Here is a 21,843-nt window from a genome sequence, read left to right as displayed (position 1 = left end):
CAGCTACAATTAATCAACCCGACCCGACCACGAATCGACAGTTATTACCCGACCCGACCCGCAAGGGAGCGGCCATATGCAAAAAACACTCATTATCATATAATAAACGTATCCCCCTAACTCAGCACCCCACGACCATCATCACAGTAAAAATAGACACAATGAAGCGTTCTTCTCTTTGTATGAGTTAGTGATAAGCAGATGTGTCGGCCGAATATGATTGATATTTCGCATTGGCATGCTGCCTGCCAGTGAGTCAGTCCTGTGACTCACCCGCAGGTTGTGTGTGCAGCTCTGCGTGTCAACAGAAACACACAGGAATACAGTTTGCTGTCGAAAAGGGAGACATCTTGTAAGGTGAGAGAATCATTTTATAAAATAGAATATTTAGACTATAAGTCTAAGCTGTATTTTATCGAAATACATTGTTTAAGAATGTAGGTGGGGTGGTGAATACGATAACTGTAGATAATTTACTGAATAATACCAGAACAGGGACTGGAAAATACGCCGCCATTTTGCACATTTATGAAAAGCAGTTGGAAATGTGGCTTTTCCGTAACTAGTGTTACTGAATTCTTCAACAGAAACGTTTAACGTTTTTACAACCTATCTTCTAAATGTTTGATCTAGTATTGTACTTGTGGGTGGGGAATGTTACTCACAAATGGTAAAATAATATCCAAGATGGTACGCAATCTTTCTCCGGGTGGGGGTTGATTCACAAATGTTATGACCTCGAAATTTCTTAAATTGCTGTGTTAATAGTAAATGTTTTGCAACTTGTTTATGTATACAGGATTTTAACTGAACGTCGGTTTTTTTAATGATGTATACCCGATTTCTGTTTACTATTCAATATTTTCTCGTTACTATTTTCTAGTAAATACACAGTATTTTGATTAAAGTGCTGTTTTATTTTGACTCCGACACTGTAATAAACAGCGCTACACTGTATCCTAGGATACAGCAGACGCTTAGACGTCACAGGTTCAAACGTGGTTCTCTGTCACGTCACAAACACATCATCACATGATTATGTTGGTCAAACAGTCTGATTATTGTGGCAATTGCTGGGCGTGGTAACTACCAGCTTGATCAAAAAACGAAATTGAAATACTTACACGAAAATGTAATATTTTTAGTGGATGAGGAATGAGGAGAAAACGTAAATTATTTTATGAATATTCAAAATAAAACAAATGTATCAAAGTGTACAAAAAGCAAAAATAGCAGAAGTGGGTCAGATGAGTCCGAGGATGCATAGCGCTGCAAATACTGCTGCATCGAGGTACATGTTCACACTGACAATAAAAGAACATACTGAAAAATAAGAGACACATTAAACTAAAACAAGAAAGTGAACTGAGAGAGACAAGCAATCCATGCATGCTGCTGTTACACTCGCTTTAATAAAAGAGAGCGCAGAATGACTGCGGTCCTGAGTTTGTCACAGCGCTGTGCTTTGCTCACAGCCTCTGTTTAGAGGTGTGTGTTACTGTTAGGCTGCGTACACACACACTGCGGTTGGCTCAATAACCGTATTTACAAACGGTCACTGTGGTTGTTTGTTGTACATACACACCTTTCATTACTGAAGTGAGAGCCCCCCTGTTTAAACAACCTGAACTCGGGCCATCATTACGTGCCGATCGGGAGGTTTTGTGTGAGAACATGGAGGCTGTGTTTTTGTTTATGTGTTTGGATGAAAGTAAAGGACGTAATCGATCGAGAGCTCGTCAAGCACAGCTGTGCTCTTTTCTGCAAAACCAGCGGAGACGCCGTTTAGCTTTTTCTGCGCTGCTAAATACAGTGGTGACGATCTGCAGGACCATAACGGTAGATCGAAACATTTGGGTGATCTTCCGACCAGAAGGCTGGTGGGAACGACTTGAGTGGTTTCCAAATGACTGGATTAAAAATGTACGTCTAAGGAGTCATATATGCGTCTTTATCATTTACTGAGATATTTCCTGGCGTGACAAAACACACAGATGAGTCTTTCGGTATCGGTGGAAAAACGAGTTGCGGTCGCACTGTGGCGTTTGGGGATACGAATTGTCCCATATTGTTTTATCTAAGTTGAAAAACCAAAAATACAATTTATTTTCTTACAACAAAATATTCTACAACTGTACTTTGATTAAATAATAATAATAATAAAAAAACACTGCTGCTGTGCCCTTGAGCAAGGTACTTTACCTAGAGTGCTCCAGTAAAAACCCAACTGTATAAATGGGGAATTGTATGTAAAAAAAAAAAAAAAAAGTGATATCTTGTAACAATTGTAAGTCGCCCTGGATAAGGGCGTCTGCTAAGAAATAAAAAATAAAATAATAATAATTATTACAACAAAATCAACTTGGCTCATCAAGCACACACATACACACACACACACATATATATATATACACACACACACACACACACACACACACACACACACACACACACACACACACACACACACACACACACACACACACACACACACACACACACACAGACAGACAGAGCCTTGCAAAAGCATTCAGACCCCTGGCCAATTCTCTCATATCACTGAATTACAAATGGTACATTGAAATTTTGTTCTGTTTAATATTTTATTTTAAAACACTGAAACTCAAAATCAATTATTGTAAGGTGACATTGGTTTTATGTTGGGAAATATTTTTAAGAAAAATAAAAAAAATTGAAATATATAAGCTTTGTTTATCACACAGAAATGTATTAAGAGCAAAAGTTGAACTCGCATCCGCATTCAGCCTGTGTGTGTGCGTAGCCTTTAGTGACTTCACGCGACAGGACGGGCTCAAACACTGCCTATTGCAGTGATGCTTTAGTTGGTAATCTTATGGAACACATTGATGGAAATGTCCAGTGTGATTTTAGACGCGTCTCCCTGATGGCTTGCACCGCCCACTTCTGTCAATTTTCTTTTCTTGTTATGATTTCAAGGTGAATAAACCTGGCTTGTTTTGTGCTGATGTCATGTTCATACCTTCTGCCAGCACAGCGATTGCCCAAACGTTCGCAAAGTAGCAGCTAACTTGGGAAAATGTGGCTTCGACTTGGACAGATTCTGCTCATCATACATGCCAGGGACATTATTAATCAGAAACCAGAACTGCTACGCATCATATTCCACATGTAAAGTGTGGATACTGAGGTTTGTTCCCATGATTTTTACCAATGTTTAAAAGAAAAACTTTGTATTTATTTTTTAACTGATTTTATCCCTATTTTAATATATGTAAAATAAACTCAGAGAAAATGTCCTGGGAAATGTTTTTAAAGATGAAAACCGAAGATGCGCAACACTACAGATTGACCTTTGATGCCATGGTAACCAGATACGTGTATTTCTGTGTGAATCTATTAAAGCACTAGATTTCATTTATTATATACAGTTTTTGTTTCTTTTAATTTAGACAGGTTCACACATTCGAGGGCTCCACCTAGGAAAGGAAAGGGAGATCTTCCACCAAACAAACATTTGTGAGAAAGTAAAAAACAAACATGATTTCAAAAGCCTTGACATGTGGTAAACATTCAATAATTGTAAATGGTGAAATATAAAGTACGTTATGTTTTACTGTTTGAGGCCGCCTTAATTTCAGTCAGTGGCCCACGAGTCTTTCCATGTGTACTAAACAAAAAACAAAATACAGTAACATCAAACTTTATTAATAAATACTGTACGCAGTGTCAATGGCTATGTCTCCATTGAAATGTCGAAGAAAATGAACATTTATGCGCATCTATAATTCGACAAAAGCTGTGTGCATTAACAGCAAAAAAAAAAGGGTTTCCATTAAAATACATGTCCATCGTATAAACTGGTCCACAGAAGCAGTGTGGCAGGATTGGCTCGGTCACATGTTTTCTTTTTATGTGAATATACTCGTTTCCATTAAATGTATGTCTATTAATTTGTCTCAATTCACATGAACTAGCAAATCGGATTTAAAAAATACTGTGGGGTTCTACAGTAACTTATTAAAATACTGTGGGGTTCTACAGTAACTTATTAAAATACTGTGGGGTTCTACAGTAACTTATTAAAATACTGTGGGGTTCTACAGTAACTTATTAAAATACTGTGGGGTTCTACAGTAACTTATTAAAATACTGTGGGGTTCTACAGTAACTTATTAAAATACTGTGGGGTTCTCGAAACTTGTATAATAGCTCAATTCAAATGAAGCCTGTTTCCATTGGGCTGAGTGCATGTTTTTCATTTAAATATTTACTTTCAGCAAATTAACACGTTTCTGGAAACAGCCATTGTGGGTATTAAAATACAAAAATGTTTTATTTTGATAGACAGAGGACCTACTATTTTCTTTTTTTTTTTTTTACCGATGAAAAGGATAGCTCTTGGAAACACAGTGATTGGCGCCTCAGCCAGTGTATGCTCTTTGACTTTTCTAAGAGATGAAGGGATGTTAGAGAGCGCCTGAAAATAGTGTGAGAGGGATCTAGTGAAGTTAACCGTGACGAAATGAAATGGCAACTAAAAACACAAACTCTGGGATGAACACAAGAGTATTCAAGCCTAACTGGGAAGTGGAATGTGTTTTTAGTGAGGTTAATGGAAAACCAATGCGTCTGTTGTGCCAGAAGACGATTGCTGTGTTAAAGAAGGCTGACTTGCAATGCCATTATGAAACCTGTCACCTCAACTTTGGTGAGTCATACCCAATTGGAGAAAAGACAAAGTGTGTGCATTTGTTGCAAGCTTCATGGACAGCAAATGTGTTTCTGCTCATGTAAAAGTTATAATGTTACCAATGCTAGCAACTAGCAGAAGGTGAAAACACTTTAAGGATGGAGAATGAAGCAGTGTTTCAGAGATTTTTAAGGATGGAGAATGAAGCAGTGTTTCAGAGATTTTTAAGGATGGAGAATGAAGCAGTGTTTCAGAGATTTTTAAGGATGGAGAATGAAGCAGTGTTTCAGAGATTTTTAAGGATGGAGAATGAAGCAGTGTTTCAGAGATTTTTAAGGATGGCGAATGAAGCAGTGTTTCAGAGATTTTTAAGGATGGCGAATGAAGCAGTGTTTCAGAGATTTTTAAGGATGGAGAATGAAGCAGTGTTTCAGAGATTTTTATGGATGGAGAATGAAGCAGTGTTTCAGAGATTTTTAAGGATGGCGAATGAAGCAGTGTTTCAGAGATTTTTAAGGATGGAGAATGAAGCAGTGTTTCAGAGATTTTTAAGGATGGAGAATGAAGCAGTGTTTCAGAGATTTTTAAGGATGGAGAATGAAGCAGTGTTTCAGAGATTTTTAAGGATGGAGAATGAAGCAGTGTTTCAGAGATTTTTAAGGATGGCGAATGAAGCAGTGTTTCAGAGATTTTTAAGGATGGAGAATGAAGCAGTGTTTCAGAGATTTTTAAGGATGGAGAATGAAGCAGTGTTTCAGAGATTTTTAAGGATGGAGAATGAAGCAGTGTTTCAGAGATTTTTAAGGATGGAGAATGAAGCAGTGTTTCAGAGATTTCAAGTGTCAGACTCAACAGTTGCAAGATGTGTGGAAACTATATCTGAAGACGTGATTACTGAGCTGAGCAATGGTCATGACAATGCAGACTATTTCAGCCTAGTACTAGACACGTGCACAGATAGTTCAGACACTGCACAGTTAATTGTTTGGGTGTATTTTTACTGTAGTGAAAAATTTGTGGAGGAAATGCATACATTACTGCCCATTACTGGCCACACACGAAGAGAGGGTATTTACAATAAACTGATGACATTTAGTGAAGTAACAGGTAAAAATATTGACTTGAAGATGGCTGAGATTCCACATTTCATATCCCTGCAAAATACACCAGGAAAACCTGTCCTGCAAGTTATGGAAAGCATCTCTGAAAACTACAAAGGAGGTTGTGGCTTGGTGACCTTTATCTACACCCTCCAACACAGAGAGCTCAAACTTTTAGTTGAGAAGCAGGAAACCCGTGACAGCGGTTGGGTGCTCATGCAGAATTAGGATGACTTGGTCGTGGTCAGGTGTTGACTCATTTCATGGAGCTGCTTTCTGCCATCAGATTGTTTGGAAGAGAAGAGCTGCTTTCATTTACTCATCCCTGAATGATGAAATGCCATCATATGAACACTTAACCGCAAGCTACAATCCTACCTGCTTAGCAATTCTGCATTCAGAGGTAACCAAAGCTAATGTACAAGAAAAAAAACTGATAGAATTGCAGCATAGCAACGTTCTGAAAGTTTTAAACATCGATGGGGATCAGCAAATCAAAACTTTGCACATCTCCCAGTGACAAACATTTGAATGACTGTCTTCTTGCAGCAACAAGCATCAACCACATGGTAAAAAGATGGTGAAGACAATGCAAACACAGCCCTCTTATTACGTAAGTATAGATTTACTAGTTTTACAAGGCTTCCTCAGCGAGTATTTTGAAGGTGTTTTCTGACTTTGTAAATAAGTCTTCTGTCACATTGTTCTTTGTCTTGTTGCTTTTTTGTTCCTTTTAATATGAAATGTTTATGTTAATATTAAAGTTACAAAGGTTCTCATTTGAGTCTATGTGTTTTTAAAACAGTACAGTTTGGTTCAGTAAGTTCCCTCTTTACCCACACCAGGCATGATGGGTTTTGTCCTGCAATAAAATGAAACTTTCGCTGCAACACTACCTTTCACTCCAGAGGATTTTCCACTTTTTCTTTACATCATCAGCTTTTTGCAGAATACTTGTTTCAGTAAACGAATCACACACACCAGCTATACCCAGTTCCCTGGAGAACTGGGTATAGCTGGTGTGTGTGGAGAACTCTGAAATGTTCTCCCTCATCAGTGTGTCTTTACAATTTTCGTGTCCTGTGTTAAGGCTTCTGTTCAGTTTTTATTAATTTCATTTTTCGGTGCTTTTTTTTCTTTTTCTTTAGCTATTTTCGAGTTTTATGTAAATAGTTTTTTTTCCTAGTTTTTGCTTTTTATATACTGTATGAAATTATTGTTTTCAGTTACTTTGGGTGTTTTTTTCTGTCAATATATATATATATATATATATATATATATATATATATATATATATATATATATATATATATATATATATATATATAAAATATAGTAACTCGACAGTACTTGCACAATTAAGTTGTACCTTCTTTCCTTTGCTGTCTTCCACAATGAAATCCTTAATGTCACATCCATATTCTTTGGGGGTTTCTGTGTGTTTAGCCATTTGTTTTACATTTCGACACACATTTTTATTCAGTTTTAAATTCCAGGAGCATGTAAATACTCTCTGTGATGGAACTGTAATATAGCTTTAAATCTCGCAAGCAAGATCAACCCTCCGCTTCTAGTAATTGTAATCTTGTTTTAAACCTTGCACACATGGTACAGTCCTCCAATAGAAATGTAGGAATGTGCTGTCAGTCAGTGGTTGGAGAGGGTTAAAAGTATTCAGAATAAATCAATGCGAGATACAAGTCAGGAAGGAGGGACATTGCCCAACTGCACTGGGAAAGTTTTTTTTTTTTTTTTAGGTTAAGGCCTTCACACACCAGACCCGCCGCGATTTTTACTGGGGCGACACGACGAATTCACTGCGAAAACACCGTGCACACCAGCAGCGATCACAGACACGACGCGACAGCTGGAAATTTGCCAAATCTTTCAGAAAGTATGATTACTAACAAACAAACGCAATAGAAAATGGCTGGTTGAGAAGAGGAAGAGCTCTTAATATTACTGCTGTTATTCCACAGACATCAAATGCGCCGGATTTGGGTGAAATTATACAAACCAGGCACGCCCAGATCATTAGAAATCGATTCCCATATTACGTTTTTGGCTTTGGTGTTTTTATAATTGCTTTGACTCTTGTCAAAAAGGTCATTGAAATGAGATGCTGCAAGCACGACCTTCACCTCCATTTTGAGTGAAAGTGAAACGGCTTGATTTCAAACCACATGACATGAAGCTGTTCTCTGGTTGCTCAGTTCTGTAGTTGTCACGCAACGAATTTGCAGAAATAGGACCCGGTTCTATTTTTTTTTTTTTTTTCATCAGTTGCTTTGGAATTTGTGTCGCGGTTACGTCGCTTGTCGTGTCGCTCTTTGGTGTGAAGGGCTCTATTGAAAAGCACAGGTTTTATTGATTTTCTCTCGTCGCTTGTCGTGTTGCTCTTTGGTGTGAAGGGCTCTATTGAAAAGCACAGGTTTTATTGATTTTCTCGCGTCGCTTGTCGTGTCTCTTTGGTGTGAAGGGCTCTATTGAAAAGCACAGGTTTTATTGATTTTCTCTCGACGCTTGTCATGTCGCTCTTTGGTGTGAAGGGCTCTGTTGAAAAGCACAGGTTTTATTGATTTTCTCTTGTCGCTTGTCGTGTTGCTCTTTGGTGTGAAGGGCTCTATTGAAAAGCACAGGTTTTATTGATTTTTTCTCGTCGCTTGTCGTGTCTCTTTGGTGTGAAGGGCTCTATTGAAAAGCACAGGTTTTATTGATTTTCTCGCGTCGCTTGTCGTGTCTCTCTTTGGTGTGAAGGGCTCTATTGAAAAGCACAGGTTTTATTGATTTTCTCTCGTCGCTTGTCGTGTCGCTCTTTGGTGTGAAGGGCTCTATTGAAAAGCACAGGTTTTATTGATTTTTTCTCGTCGCTTGTCGTGTCTCTTTGGTGTGAAGGGCTCTATTGAAAAGCACAGGTTTTATTGATTTTCTCTCGTCGCTTGTCGTGTCGCTCTTTGGTGTGAAGGGCTCTATTGAAAAGCACAGGTTTTATTGATTTTCTCTCGTCGCTTGTCGTGTCGCTCTTTGGTGTGAAGGGCTCTATTGAAAAGCACAGGTTTTATTGATTTTCTCGCGTCGCTTGTCGTGTCGCTCTTTGGTGTGAAGGGCTCTATTGAAAAGCACAGGTTTTATTGATTTTCTCTCGTCGCTTGTCGTGTCTCTCTTTGGTGTTAAGGGCTCTATTGAAAAGCACAGGTTTTATTGATTTTCTTTCGTCGCTTGTCGTGTCGCTCGTGTGAAGGGCGCTGTTGAAAAGCACAGGTTTTATTGATTTTCTCGCGTCGCTTGTCGTGTCGCTCTTTGGTGTGAAGGGCTCTATTGAAAAGCACAGGTTTTATTGATTTTCTCTCGTCGCTTGTCGTGTCGCTCTTTGGTGTGAAGGCGCTGTTGAAAAGCACAGGTTTTATTGATTTTCTCTCGTCGCTTGTCGTGTCGCTCTTTGGTGTGAAGGGCTCTATTGAAAAGCACAGGTTTTATTGATTTTCTCGCGTCGCTTGTCGTGTCGCTCTTTGGTGTGAAGGCACTGTTGAAAAGCACAGGTTTTATTGATTTTCTCTCGTCGCTTGTCGTGTCTCTCTTTGGTGTGAAGGGCTCTATTGAAAAGCACAGGTTTTATTGATTTTCTTTCGTCGCTTGTCGTGTCGCTCGTGTGAAGGGCGCTGTTGAAAAGCACAGGTTTTATTGATTTTCTCGCGTCGCTTGTCGTGTCGCTCTTTGGTGTGAAGGGCTCTATTGAAAAGCACAGGTTTTATTGATTTTCTCTCGTCGCTTGTCGTGTCGCTCTTTGGTGTGAAGGGCTCTATTGAAAAGCACAGGTTTTATTGATTTTCTCGCGTCGCTTGTCGTGTCGCTCTTTGGTGTGAAGGGCTCTATTGAAAAGCACAGGTTTTATTGATTTTCTCTCGTCGCTTGTCGTGTCGCTCTTTGGTGTGAAGGGCTCTATTGAAAAGCACAGGTTTTATTGATTTTCTTTCGTCGCTTGTCGTGTCGCTCGTGTGAAGGGCGCTGTTGAAAAGCACAGGCTTTATTGATTTTCTCTCGTCGCTTGTCGTGTCTCTCTTTGGTGTGAAGGGCTCTATTGAAAAGCACAGGTTTTATTGATTTTCTTTCGTCGCTTGTCGTGTCGCTCGTGTGAAGGGCGCTGTTGAAAAGCACAGGTTTTATTGATTTTCTCGCGTCGCTTGTCGTGTCGCTCTTTGGTGTGAAGGGCTCTATTGAAAAGCACAGGTTTTATTGATTTTCTCTTGTCGCTTGTGGTGTTGCTCTTTGGTGTGAAGGGCTCTATTGAAAAGCACAGGTTTTATTGTTTTTCTCTTGTCGCTTGTCGTGTTGCTCTTTGGTGTGAAGGGCTCTGTTGAAAAGCACAGGTTTTATTGATTTTCTCGCATCGCTTGTCGTGTCGCTCTTTGGTGTGAAGGGCTCTATTGAAAAGCACAGGTTTTATTGATTTTCTCTCGTCGCTTGTCGTGTCTCTCTTTGGTGTGAAGGGCGCTGTTGAAAAGCACAGGTTTTATTGATTTTCTCGCGTCGCTTGTCGTGTCGCTCTTTGTTGTGAAGAGCTCTATTGAAAAGCACAGGTTTTATTGATTTTCTCGCGTCGCTTGTCGTGTCGCTCTTTGGTGTGAAGGGCGCTGTTGAAAAGCACAGGTTTTATTGATTTTCTCTCGTCGCTTGTCGTGTCGCTCTTTGTTGTGAAGAGCTCTATTGAAAAGCACAGGTTTTATTGATTTTCTCGCGTCGCTTGTCGTGTCGCTCTTTGGTGTGAAGGCGCTATTGAAAAGCACAGGTTTTATTGATTTTCTCTCGTCGCTTGTCGTGTTGCTCTTTGGTGTGAAGGGCTCTGTTGAAAAGCACAGGTTTTATTAATTTTCTCGCGTCACTCTTCATGTTGCTTCTGGTGTGTATTTTTTTTTTTTTGCGGAGAAAGGGGTAAAGTCAACAAACTAACCATTGCCAGTGTTTTTTCCGGTGTTTATTGGTTATACACTGATTTCATTGTTTTTGTATCGGGTTGTTTTATTGTTTTTTTATTGGTTAAAACTGGAAATCTGAAGCCCTACCTATGTCATACAGCTCTGGGTATTTTTCTACTGAAGTAATTCACCTTTCGTCCGCCATTGCTTCCTGATAAAAGGTGCACAAGGGAAGGTGTTTCTCATTGGTCAGTTCCATGGCTGCCTCACGACAAAACCGCAAAAATAGACCCCAGTCCTGTTATTTTCATGTGCAATTATTATGACAGCCCCACAATAGCAGGGCAGTGTAAATATATATTTTGTACTTGATCTTATTGTATTTTTATAGAGGGCACGGGCAGTATTTACTGTAAATAGGCAGTTCATTAAAACGTGGAGACTGTACATTACCGTTTGTGCCACTAATGAGAAATATGGTAACTAAATTATTTTTCTGTGCGAGGTCTGTATGTGAAAATGTAAAAAAAAAAAAAAAAAAAGCAAATAATGTTTAATAAAAAATATGTATGTAGTTACAACATGATGTATACTATACTATTATTGATATACATCTATTTGAGTTGTTTTATTAATGTGTAGCTAATAAAACCAAATCAAATGAAATTTGTAAAATAAAACAAAAAATTATAAAAAAAAATACAAATCATTTCATGGGGCTCTAATTATAAGTATGTCATACGTAATATATTCAGATTCAACTAAATCTATGTAATACAAACCCTGTATATACAGTTATTGCTGCCCACAGCTCTTCTGCCAGCTTTTCAGATGGCCCACAATGCCTTCAGAGTTGAGTAGCCCTGTTCTAGCCTCTGCTGATTCTACTTTATGTATAGTTTTGTATGCCATGGCAGGGGATGTATGTAACCTATGCTTTATAACGTGGCTTCTCTTGTATAATGCTGTTTATAATGTGGCTTCTCTTGTATAATGCTGTTTATAATGTGGCTTCTCTTGTATAATGCTGTTTATAATGTGGCTTCTCTTGTATAATGCTGTTTATAATGTGGCTTCTCTTGTATAATGCTGTTTATAATGTGACTTCTCTTTTATAATGCTGTTTATAATGTGGCTTCTCTTGTATAATGCTGTTTATAATGTGGCTTCTCTTTTATAATGCTGTTTATAATGTGGCTTCTCTTGTATAATGCTGTTTATAATGTGGCTTCTCTTGTATAATGCTGTTTATAATGTGGCTTCTCTTGTATAATGCTGTTTATAATGTGGCTTCTCTTGTATAATGCTGTTTATAACGTGGCTTCTCTTTTATAATGCTGTTTATAATGTGGCTTCTCTTGTATAATGCTGTTTATAATGTGGCTTCTCTTGTATAATGCTGTTTATAATGTGGCTTCTCTTTTATAATGCTGTTTATAATGTGGCTTCTCTTGTATAATGCTGTTTATAATGTGGCTTCTCTTGTATAATGCTGTTTATAATGTGGCTTCTCTTTTATAATGCTGTTTATAATGTGGCTTCTCTTTTATAATGCTGTTTATAACGTGGCTTCTCTTTTATAATGCTGTTTATAACGTGGCTTCTCTTGTATAATGCTGTTTATAACGTGGCTTCTCTTGTATAATGCTGTTTATAACGTGGCTTCTCTTTTATAATGCTGTTTATAATGTGGCTTCTCTTTTATAATGCTGTTTATAATGTGGCTTCTCTCTTATAATGCTGTTTATAATGTGGCTTCTCTTTGGTTACACCTGGAAACACTGTTCAGATTCACCTCCCTGTTTGTTTCTGATTGGTTGCTGTCAGTAACTTGACATACAGTGTGAGACTGGCAAGTAGCTTCTCAAGCCAGATCAGGAAGGAAGGCAGCAGAATATTCCTGAATGTCTCACGTTTCCTGCACATCTGTCATCTATTAAAGATTATTCAGCTTCGACATGTGATTGTTTCTTTTCATTCATTTAGTTGTGCCATCGAGATCATTCAGGTGTCAAAACTGACCCAAGAGATGCTGGATGAACAATGCACGATGACACGGTAGGCACATTTTTTGTTTGTTTGTTTTGTTTTGTTAACCCTGCACTGTAATTAACCAAGATTAGTTCTACTTGTATTGGTGACTTCAATGTTAATACAGTTTTGTGTCTGTTCATTAATTGGCTCCTGGTAAGGTCCCATTTACTCCTTTCAGTGACTTTCTTCATTCCCACTACCTAGGAAACTGTGACACATCCTCGTTTCTTCTTTGAAACAAACTATTGCAGTAGAGTTAACACAGGAAAGCCCCATTCATTGCTATCATGGAAGTGAATTATCTTTGGGATTGGTAACTCTGCAGTGCTCTAGAATAAATACAAAGCTTTGTTTGGAAACAGGACTGGATAAATCCACTTACTGTGCATCTAGTCTTGTCTTTTAAATCGGTGATAGATTAAGGTAGCTGTTTAAGTGAGGTTCCATGCAGTCATTGATCATTTCAGTGAGACAGCCCAAAAAGTTCTGAAAGAGAAAATAAAACTTGGAAGCAAATGAAACACCCAATTAAAATGACAATGATGTTTTTATAATTAAGACCGGAGCTAACGGCTTGGATACCTCGATAACTAAAGACCTCATCAAGCCCTGTGCTGGATGAAAAGCGTGCCCCAGTTTCATTTTTCAAGCCTTGGAGACTCTCATACCATTTGCATTGAGGGACCAACTCCTGGCAGTTTGACCTGTCCAGTATTACACTTTATGAAGAAGTCTCCTGTGGCCAAGGAACTGAGAACTGCAAGTGGTCATGCATTTCCATGTAGTTTAGGATTTTAACTCCTGCCAGCAATAATAATGATGTAGGAGGGGCAAATCAGGGGCCAGAAATAAGCCTCTTTGCTAGATTTTCTTTTCAAGCGATCATATCTTCTTCAGACCAGCTCTGAGGGTGAGCTGCTCTGAGGGGATCAGAGACTGGCATCAATAACTTACTGAACTGATCAAATACTTTCTAAAGACTTTGATGATACAGTTTAATATTTAAAAATCAGGGATTTAAAAAACAAAGCAGCCAGTACCATACTGAGCGTCACTGTTTTAAACATGATCTGAACCTAATGCCTATGAAGTAGAGTGAATGGATACTTATGGTGATGGCAAAAAACTCATTGCACAAGGCAGGTTTCATAACATTTTCATTTAGAATTGGTTCACTATAAAGAATTAGACCATAACATAACTGCACTTGCTAATATTTGAGTTGTTTTTTGGAATTGCAGCAACAAGTGTTCCTTATCCAGGATCTGGGATTTCTGCAGCATTGTCATTTCATAGGTATGTGTAACTTGTCAAATGAATGGTGTGCAGTGAACCCAATTGACATCTTATGCAATTGTTTTTTAAATTGTGATCGTCATAACAAGATTATGACTGCCATATTACAAATGTGTGACTGTTGTTCTCTGGTAAATTCTAAAGAGCCGTTAGTTGAAAATAATGATATTATTATTATTATTATTATTATTATTATTATTATTATTATTATTATTATTATTATTATTATTATTATTCATTTAGCAGATGCTTTTATCCAAAGCGACTTAGAGACTAGGGGGGTGAACTATGCATCAACAACTGCTGCTGCTGCATAGTCACTTCCAATAGGACCTTGTTTGTTTAATGACTCATCCGACGGACAGAGCACAAGGAGGTTAAGTGACTTGCTCAGGGTCTCTCACACACATACACACACACTGTGAGTCAGTGGCTGAGCTGGTATTTGAACCAGGAGTCTCCTGGTATCAAGCCCCTTTCTTAACCCTGGACCACCATGCCTCCTGTTATGATATAATGCAACACAGGTAGTTCTTTGTTTTTTGTCAGAAAAACGCTTTGATACAGTTAATATACTATATCTTAGGTCTTGATCCCTGAAGGTTGACACCCACCACTTATCTTTGTTTTTTCTTACAACAGATTCACCCAACTACCTTGACCATGTATCGGAACAAGTGGACAAATACAGGGGGCAGACTGTGCCTCTGAAGAAGCCAGCAGGGTATCCAATGAGAATTGGGGGGCTAGATGACACAATCTATGCAGAAATGGAGGATGAGCTTGAAGCATGGGAAGATTTCTACCTTCCTGAAAGAGTAGAGATGAGAGTTATCGGTGCCATTGATATGTTCCCGAGTCTGGCAGTGGGTCTGCAGCTGATCATTCTGGCAGGCAAAGATGGCAACATCTATGCTTATGAAAATGAGGTGTTGCACCAAGTGGCCGACAGCTTGCAGGACCTCTTCCAAAAGGGAATTGAGTTTCCTGGAACCAAAGTCTACAACTATGGGGAATGTTTTGCTCCTATGGTAAGAATATAAAACTAGTCAATGTCAAAGCTGTAATGACCAGGGTGCTGTGAACACAATGTCTATGCCTGTCCTCACTGTCAGAGGAGGATATAGAGAATGGCAACAATTGGGATGTGGGTGTGGTCATTAGGTTTTGAAACCTTTACTACATTTTTCTACAGATTGATATACAGAGACTCCTAAACTGGTCTAGGAACCCAGTTGAAACACGTCAAGCATAGAACTGATTGCAAGTCATTCATACAGTAATGATAATAAACACAAATGACAAATCTTAGACATCAAGAAAAAAAATCATCAAAAAGCTGCAATTACATTTTCTAGAAAACTGCTTTTCCAATTGTTAGGAAAATTAGACGTGGACATTATTAGCAGTCTAAGTAATTCTGAGTATCACAATCTGGGGTTATATGGAATTGGCCTGTTTGCCTGTTTGTATCATGGACCGTGTTTGAAAGTGGTTTTACGTATGTGTAGAGAAAAGCTTTTTCAACTATGATGAAGCTTGGTCTTGATAATTTACATAACCTATTGACAGCAATATAATCTGGGGTTATATGAAGACCACCGGTCTGCATGTCACACTCACATTGCTATATAATCTGGGGTTATATGAAGACCACCGGTCTGCATGTCAGACTCACATTGCTATATAATCTGGGGTTATATGAAGACCACCGGTCTGCATGTCAGACTCACATTGCTATATAATCTGGGGTTATATGAAGACCACCGGTCTGCATGTCACACTCACATTGCTATATAATCTGGGGTTATATGAAGACCACCGGTCTGCATGTCAGACTCACATTGCTATATAATCTGGGGTTATATGAAGACCACCGGTCTGCATGTCAGACTCACATTGCTATATAATCTGGGGTTATATGAAGACCACCGGTCTGCATGTCAGACTCACATTGCTATATAATCTGGGGTTATATGAAGACCACCGGTCTGCATGTCACACTCACATTGCTATATAATCTGGGGTTATATGAAGACCACCGGTCTGCATGTCAGACTCACATTGCTATATAATCTGGGGTTATATGAAGACCACCGGTCTGCATGTCACACTCACATTGCTATATAATCTGGGGTTATATGAAGACCACCGGTCTGCATGTCAGACTCACATTGCTATATAATCTGGGGTTATATGAAGACCACCGGTCTGCATGTCACACTCACATTGCTATATAATCTGGGGTTATGTGAAGACCACCGGTCTGCATGTCAGACTCACATTGCTATATAATCTGGGGTTATATGAAGACCACCGGTCTGCATGTCAGACTCACATTGCTATATAATCTGGGGTTATATGAAGACCACCGGTCTGCATGTCACACTCACATTGCTATATAATCTGGGGTTATATGAAGACCACCGGTCTACATGTCACACTCACATTGCTATATAATCTGGGGTTATATGAAGACCACCGGTCTGCATGTCACACTCACATTGCTATATAATCTGGGGTTATATGAAGACCACCGGTCTGCATGTCAGACTCACATTGCTATATAATCTGGGGTTATATGAAGACCACCGGTCTGCATGTCAGACTCACATTGCTATATAATCTGGGGTTATGTGAAGACCACCGGTCTGCATGTCACACTCACATTGCTATATAATCTGGGGTTATATGAAGACCACCGGTCTGCATGTCACACTCACATTGCTATATAATCTGGGGTTATATGAAGACCACCGGTCTGCATGTCAGACTCACATTGCTATATAATATGGGGTTATGTGAAGACCACCGGTCTGCATGTCAGACTCACATTGCTATATAATCTGGGTTTATATGAAGACCACCGGTCTGCATGTCAGACTCACATTGCTATATAATCTGGGGTTATATGAAGACCACCGGTCTGCATGTCAGACTCACATTGCTATATAATCTGGGGTTATATGAAGACCACCGGTCTGCATGTCAGACTCACATTGCTATATAATCTGGGGTTATATGAAGACCACCGGTCTGCATGTCACACACATTGCTATATAATATACGGTTATATGAAGACCACCGGTCTGCATGTCAGACTCACATTGCTATATAATCTGGGGTTATGTGAAGACCACCAGTCTGCATGTCAGACTCACATTGCTATATAATCTGGGGTTATATGAAGACCACCGGTCTGCATGTCACACTCACATTGCTATATAATATACGGTTATATGAAGACCACCGGTCTGCATGTCAGACTCACATTGCTATATAATCTGGGGTTATGTGAAGACCACCGGTCTGCATGTCACACTCACATTGCTATATAATCTGGGGTTATATGAAGACCACCGGTCTGCATGTCACACTCACATTGCTATATAATCTGGGGTTATGTGAAGAACACCGGTCTGCATGTCACACTCACATTGCTATATAATCTGGGGTTATGTGAAGACCACCGGTCTGCATGTCAGACTCACATTGCTATATAATCTGGGGTTATATGAAGACCACCGGTCTGCATGTCACACTCACATTGTTACATGTGTCTACAGTGCTTGGTCCTGGTGCTCTATTTTTGGATGTCATTGTTTAATGTTGAATGGCAGGGATGCTTGTCACTGACGTGTTTGTTCTGGTTTGTTTTAAAGACGGAAGAAGAATACGATGAATTAATGCAGGATGAAGAAGTAAAGAAAATGAAAGAGGAGACCAGGGAATTCATCAAAAGCAACGAAGCCGAATTTCTGAGCATACTGGCCCGCATTGAAGAAAAAGAGAATGCAGAAAAGGTTGCGTCCAATGCAGTTGTGCCTTCTGACCACCACCGCCCCAAGAATGTTGTAGTTCAGTTGTGGAAGCATGCAGATGAATCGTTCATATTTCATTTAAATGATGCCTATTATGAGATGTGGTGCAAGATCTTCCAGCTGCTAGGGCTGACACGTGAAGAGCTGAAAAGTAATGGGACTTGTAGAAAGTTGAGGCGCTGTTTCAGAGCTCTTCCATGTGCCGCACAGACTCTCCTCTTGAGTACATCATGATTTTTAAAGTCTGTGCCTTTGGTCCTGAAAAGAGAATTGTCCCACAACTGCAATGGCACCCAAACAGTTACATGTTAACTGCCAATGCAGGATGAGTATTTTGAAGAGTGCTCAATAAATTATCAAAGGGCTTGCTCAACTCCAAAGAAAACTTGAATCTTAATTCACAACATTCACTTTGGGTGCTTTGGTCAAAGATAAATATTACATTTTACCATAAGACCAGCACTCACTTCAAATTTAATTATTAATTTATTTAAGACATTTTTTTCTTTTTTTAAATGGCAGCTACGCAAGCACAGACAGACACGTTGTGGCTAGATGCCTTCCTCAGAGTGCATTCAAACAAACTTAATTACATTTTTATACAATTGATTGGTGATTATTATAATTTGTTAATTAATTTGCTCTTAAAGGGAAAGTCAACATTACAATAAAACAATACACAAAAGAAAAACAAGCTATTTTTATTTCTGTAGTTTTATTGTAGTGTTGGCTTTCCTTTTTTAAGAGCAAATTAATTAATTATAATAATCACCAATCAATTACTGTGAAGCCGTAAATATTTGCGAGCCTTTTATGGTGCATTTTTCACGTATGAAAAAAAAACGCAAACATTGTTGGCACTAATATCAAACTCCACTAACAATACATACTTCATATATTGCAAAAGGTAGCCATATTTTCTGGAGCAAAATAGGTTTTATGGGTGTGATTCGCCAAATAGTTTGGTTGCAAATATGTATGGCTTTACAGTATATAAAAAAGTAATTCATTTTGTTTGACGCTCAGAGGAAGGCATCAGTGATCTTGTTGGCAATGCTAGAAGCTTAGATCTATTTAAAAGCCAAGGTTAGCACTCTTTGAAATATACAGTTGTGTTCAAAAGTTTGGAAACAGCAAGATTAGGGCTGGGGATTGTATTGAAGGTTTTCCTCACTCAGTTCCCTTTTCTTAATATCTTGGTACCCCTGAGTGGATGATCCTCATTTGCTGTTTCCAAACTTTTGAACACTCCAGTTTATAGTTATGCACTGACACTCATCATGGGATATTGACCTGCTGCTAAATGTTTAACTGTCAGTGTTATATGGTGGGACAGCCACTTACTCAGGATATTTTTAGTTCTCTCGAAGCATCCCGATAAACAGGGCAGACTGTACAATGCTTAAAGGGATGCAATCATGTATATCTACCTTGTAAAGAAGCTCAAAAGGCGAAACTCTCTTATACTGTGGTGTTTGGTGAGCCAAATAAGAGTATACATTTGCATAGTGCTTAAAGGGATACATACAGCTGTGTCATGTGTATCTACGTTGTGTATACAGCCAGATTTTCTGATTATCCCTGTGTTTTCAATTTTAAGAATATAGATTTTTCACTGGAAATCTAAAAATATAGTTTTGGAAAGTGCTGCACTGACATTACTGATTATTTCTGTATCAATAAAGAAAATTTGATGAAGAATTTCTCTCTCTGTCATCAGTCTGCCTAGCTATTTCTATCGTGTTATTTGAAGAAAGCTAATTCTCTTTAGATAAAAAGCTGTTTGCTGTTTTTAAATTCTCTCTTAAATTGTTCACGGCTACACAGTACATAATCAATAATTACATACAGTACATTGAACATAGCAATTTGTAATATGGAAATAATTAATAAAAATGAACTCATTAAGTACTAAGTAACTTTACAGAAAGATTATAACACAAATAATTTACAGGTCTTCTACTGGGAAAATAAGTACAAATTGACATAGCTATATATACACAGTATATTAGGTTAGTTCTGCTGTGCTGAGTTGTCTTTCCTATACTGTCCTACCAATAACGCTACTACCAGAACCAAAATGTGTCCAAAATGAATACCTCTCATCTATTAAACATTACACACACAAACTGTGTTCTGTATATTTTAAGGATACCAAAACCAGCCTACAAAAAAAGGAAACGTTTTTATTATTATTTAAAATGTATTCGTGACACGGCGTTTTGTAGAGGGCGCGGGTTTATTTCTATGGTAGTTTTTTTTTTTTTTTTTGGCAACCTAATCAGGAACAAGTCAGCTGATTGGCCAGGTTTCATTCTGATGAGATGCGTCACAAATCTCCACCTATTTAACTTAGTGTTAGTGTGATATGAAAACAGCGGTATTGTTTTCTTTAGTGCGGAGAAACTATCTGAATATTCTTACAAACATTGCTGCACTTTAATTCGAAGGCAAAAATCCACGTCTGTGTGTAAAATGGCATGTGATGTGCGGTATTAACACAACATCAACAAAGTGATGCTTCAGATTTGGCAAGCGAGTCAGAATCGAGGGATACAGACAGCTGCAGGTAATGCACATCACTCGAAAATGCTTCACACAAACCAGACACTGGCCAAACTAGCAAAGTAAACGTTACCTATAGTGATCAACGTTTTTGTTTTGTTTAGTTTTTTTTTGTGATCCTATTTTCTGTTTTATTCTTTCTTTTTATTCTTGAAGAGTTTATTTAAGCTAAATTTGACAGTTTTCACGAGTGTGCACAGCTTGAAAGAAACGCTATTACTTTGGGAAAATGTGTAATTTGCCACTTTGTTTATTGCGAAGAAACTACAATGTTAGCTTATGTATTGTATTAAGTTATGTGATTGATTAACGTATTACGTTTGACCTGGTGTCAGAACATTTTTTTTTTTAATCTTGTAAAACACCAGATTTGTGTCTCCAGTTTATTATAGAAAGGCTTGGGAAGTTGAGAGGGGCTGCTGTAAGTGTGGCTTTATTACAGAAATACATGAAAAACTTAAGTGCATATGTCTATATTTTCTTTATTTTTTATATGATAAACTAAGTAATTTTTAGGAAAAAATAGCACTGCGACACAGGCACAGGAAATTGGCCGAGGAAACGGAGCCTGTCAAAGATCTTTTATTTGGGCTTAAAAAAACCTGCTTGGCAACAGAGTAAGAAATGCACCTGCGGCACGCCTCTCAAAGACGACACGTGGATATGCACTGAAGTATATTTTCCCTCTGTTTACTGTCATGCTGTGTATTTAATTTAGAAACTTTTCATTTACATTTAAACACACTGGAGTTAGAACATGCATATTTAAACACCGTGCTACATGTTTAACCAGGCGCTTAATAAGATGCTTATACATCACAAATAAAGCGATCACTAATTGACGCGCTTTCATTCGTCAACTTGAATACTGGCTGCGCAGTCATTTTCAGAATGTTTTCTAGTTTTAATCAAATTAAAATGAATAACATGCTGTTTTAATAGCATTACAGTGGGGTTTGTATAATTATTTGTTTGCAAGATGTCGTTTGCATATTGTGAGAAAAATATCAGGAAAAATATATTTGCTTTCTATTTTTATTATTAAATGACGATCAGACATTGTATCATTGGAAGTAGTTATTTCTGACATGTATTAGTTGATTGGTGTAGTGTAGTGTTGCAAAGGTTTGGACATTGCCTAACCTATCTGTCCTGCTAGAGAATGTAATCGAGTACCCCTGCCTACAGTAAAGAAGCAACACTGCTCTTTTATTAGTCTCTTGCGCCCCCTGGTGCCTATGCATTGCACAACTCGTGTATGAGGTGGGGTCGAAAGCAAAACATATACGGAAGTTTACAGCGTAGATTGTTATCTATTGGCAATTTGTGACACCTGTACGATGCTAGTTTCTTTCTTCTTTAAGTGCAGGTAACCATTGTTTTGTATGTCGTGTTCATTTATTTTGTACAACATTAGTCCTCCAGTATAAGGTTTCTTTTGC

The 21,843-nt window shown here is 38.4% G+C and overlaps 1 protein-coding gene across 5 annotated transcripts; it reads left to right on the top strand.

The window, feature by feature from the left end:
• Nucleotides 1-266: 266 nt before the first annotated feature.
• Nucleotides 267-19,537, top strand: LOC131723408 (uncharacterized). Of its 5 annotated transcripts, XM_059017179.1 has the most exons (6): nt 280-357; nt 2,959-3,169; nt 12,672-12,743; nt 13,961-14,015; nt 14,658-15,046; nt 17,678-19,537. In XM_059017179.1, exons 3-6 carry the CDS (start codon nt 12,729-12,731, stop codon nt 18,068-18,070), a joined length of 852 nt encoding a protein of 283 aa, XP_058873162.1. In that variant the 5' UTR covers nt 280-357; nt 2,959-3,169; nt 12,672-12,728; the 3' UTR covers nt 18,071-19,537. The 5 variants fall into 5 exon arrangements, with proteins under 5 accessions (XP_058873161.1, XP_058873160.1, XP_058873159.1 ...); XM_059017178.1 differs by lacking the exon at nt 2,959-3,169 and having other exon boundaries at nt 267-357; XM_059017180.1 differs by lacking the exons at nt 280-357; nt 2,959-3,169 and adding an exon at nt 5,096-6,385.
• The last annotated feature ends 2,306 nt before the right edge of the window (nt 19,538-21,843 follow it).

Source organism: Acipenser ruthenus, chromosome 55 (genome assembly GCF_902713425.1).
Source record: "Acipenser ruthenus chromosome 55, fAciRut3.2 maternal haplotype, whole genome shotgun sequence".
In the NCBI taxonomy this organism is placed as follows: Eukaryota; Metazoa; Chordata; class Actinopteri; order Acipenseriformes; family Acipenseridae; genus Acipenser; species Acipenser ruthenus.
Note: the sequence above shows the minus strand (reverse complement) of the source record. Positions and strands in the feature narration are given on the sequence as shown.

Bases quoted from the DNA above. Each gene is read 5' to 3' on its own strand.
- LOC131723408 (XM_059017177.1), top strand. From the start codon at position 4,831: ATGGAGAATGAAGCAGTGTTTCAGAGATTTTTAAGGATGGAGAATGAA.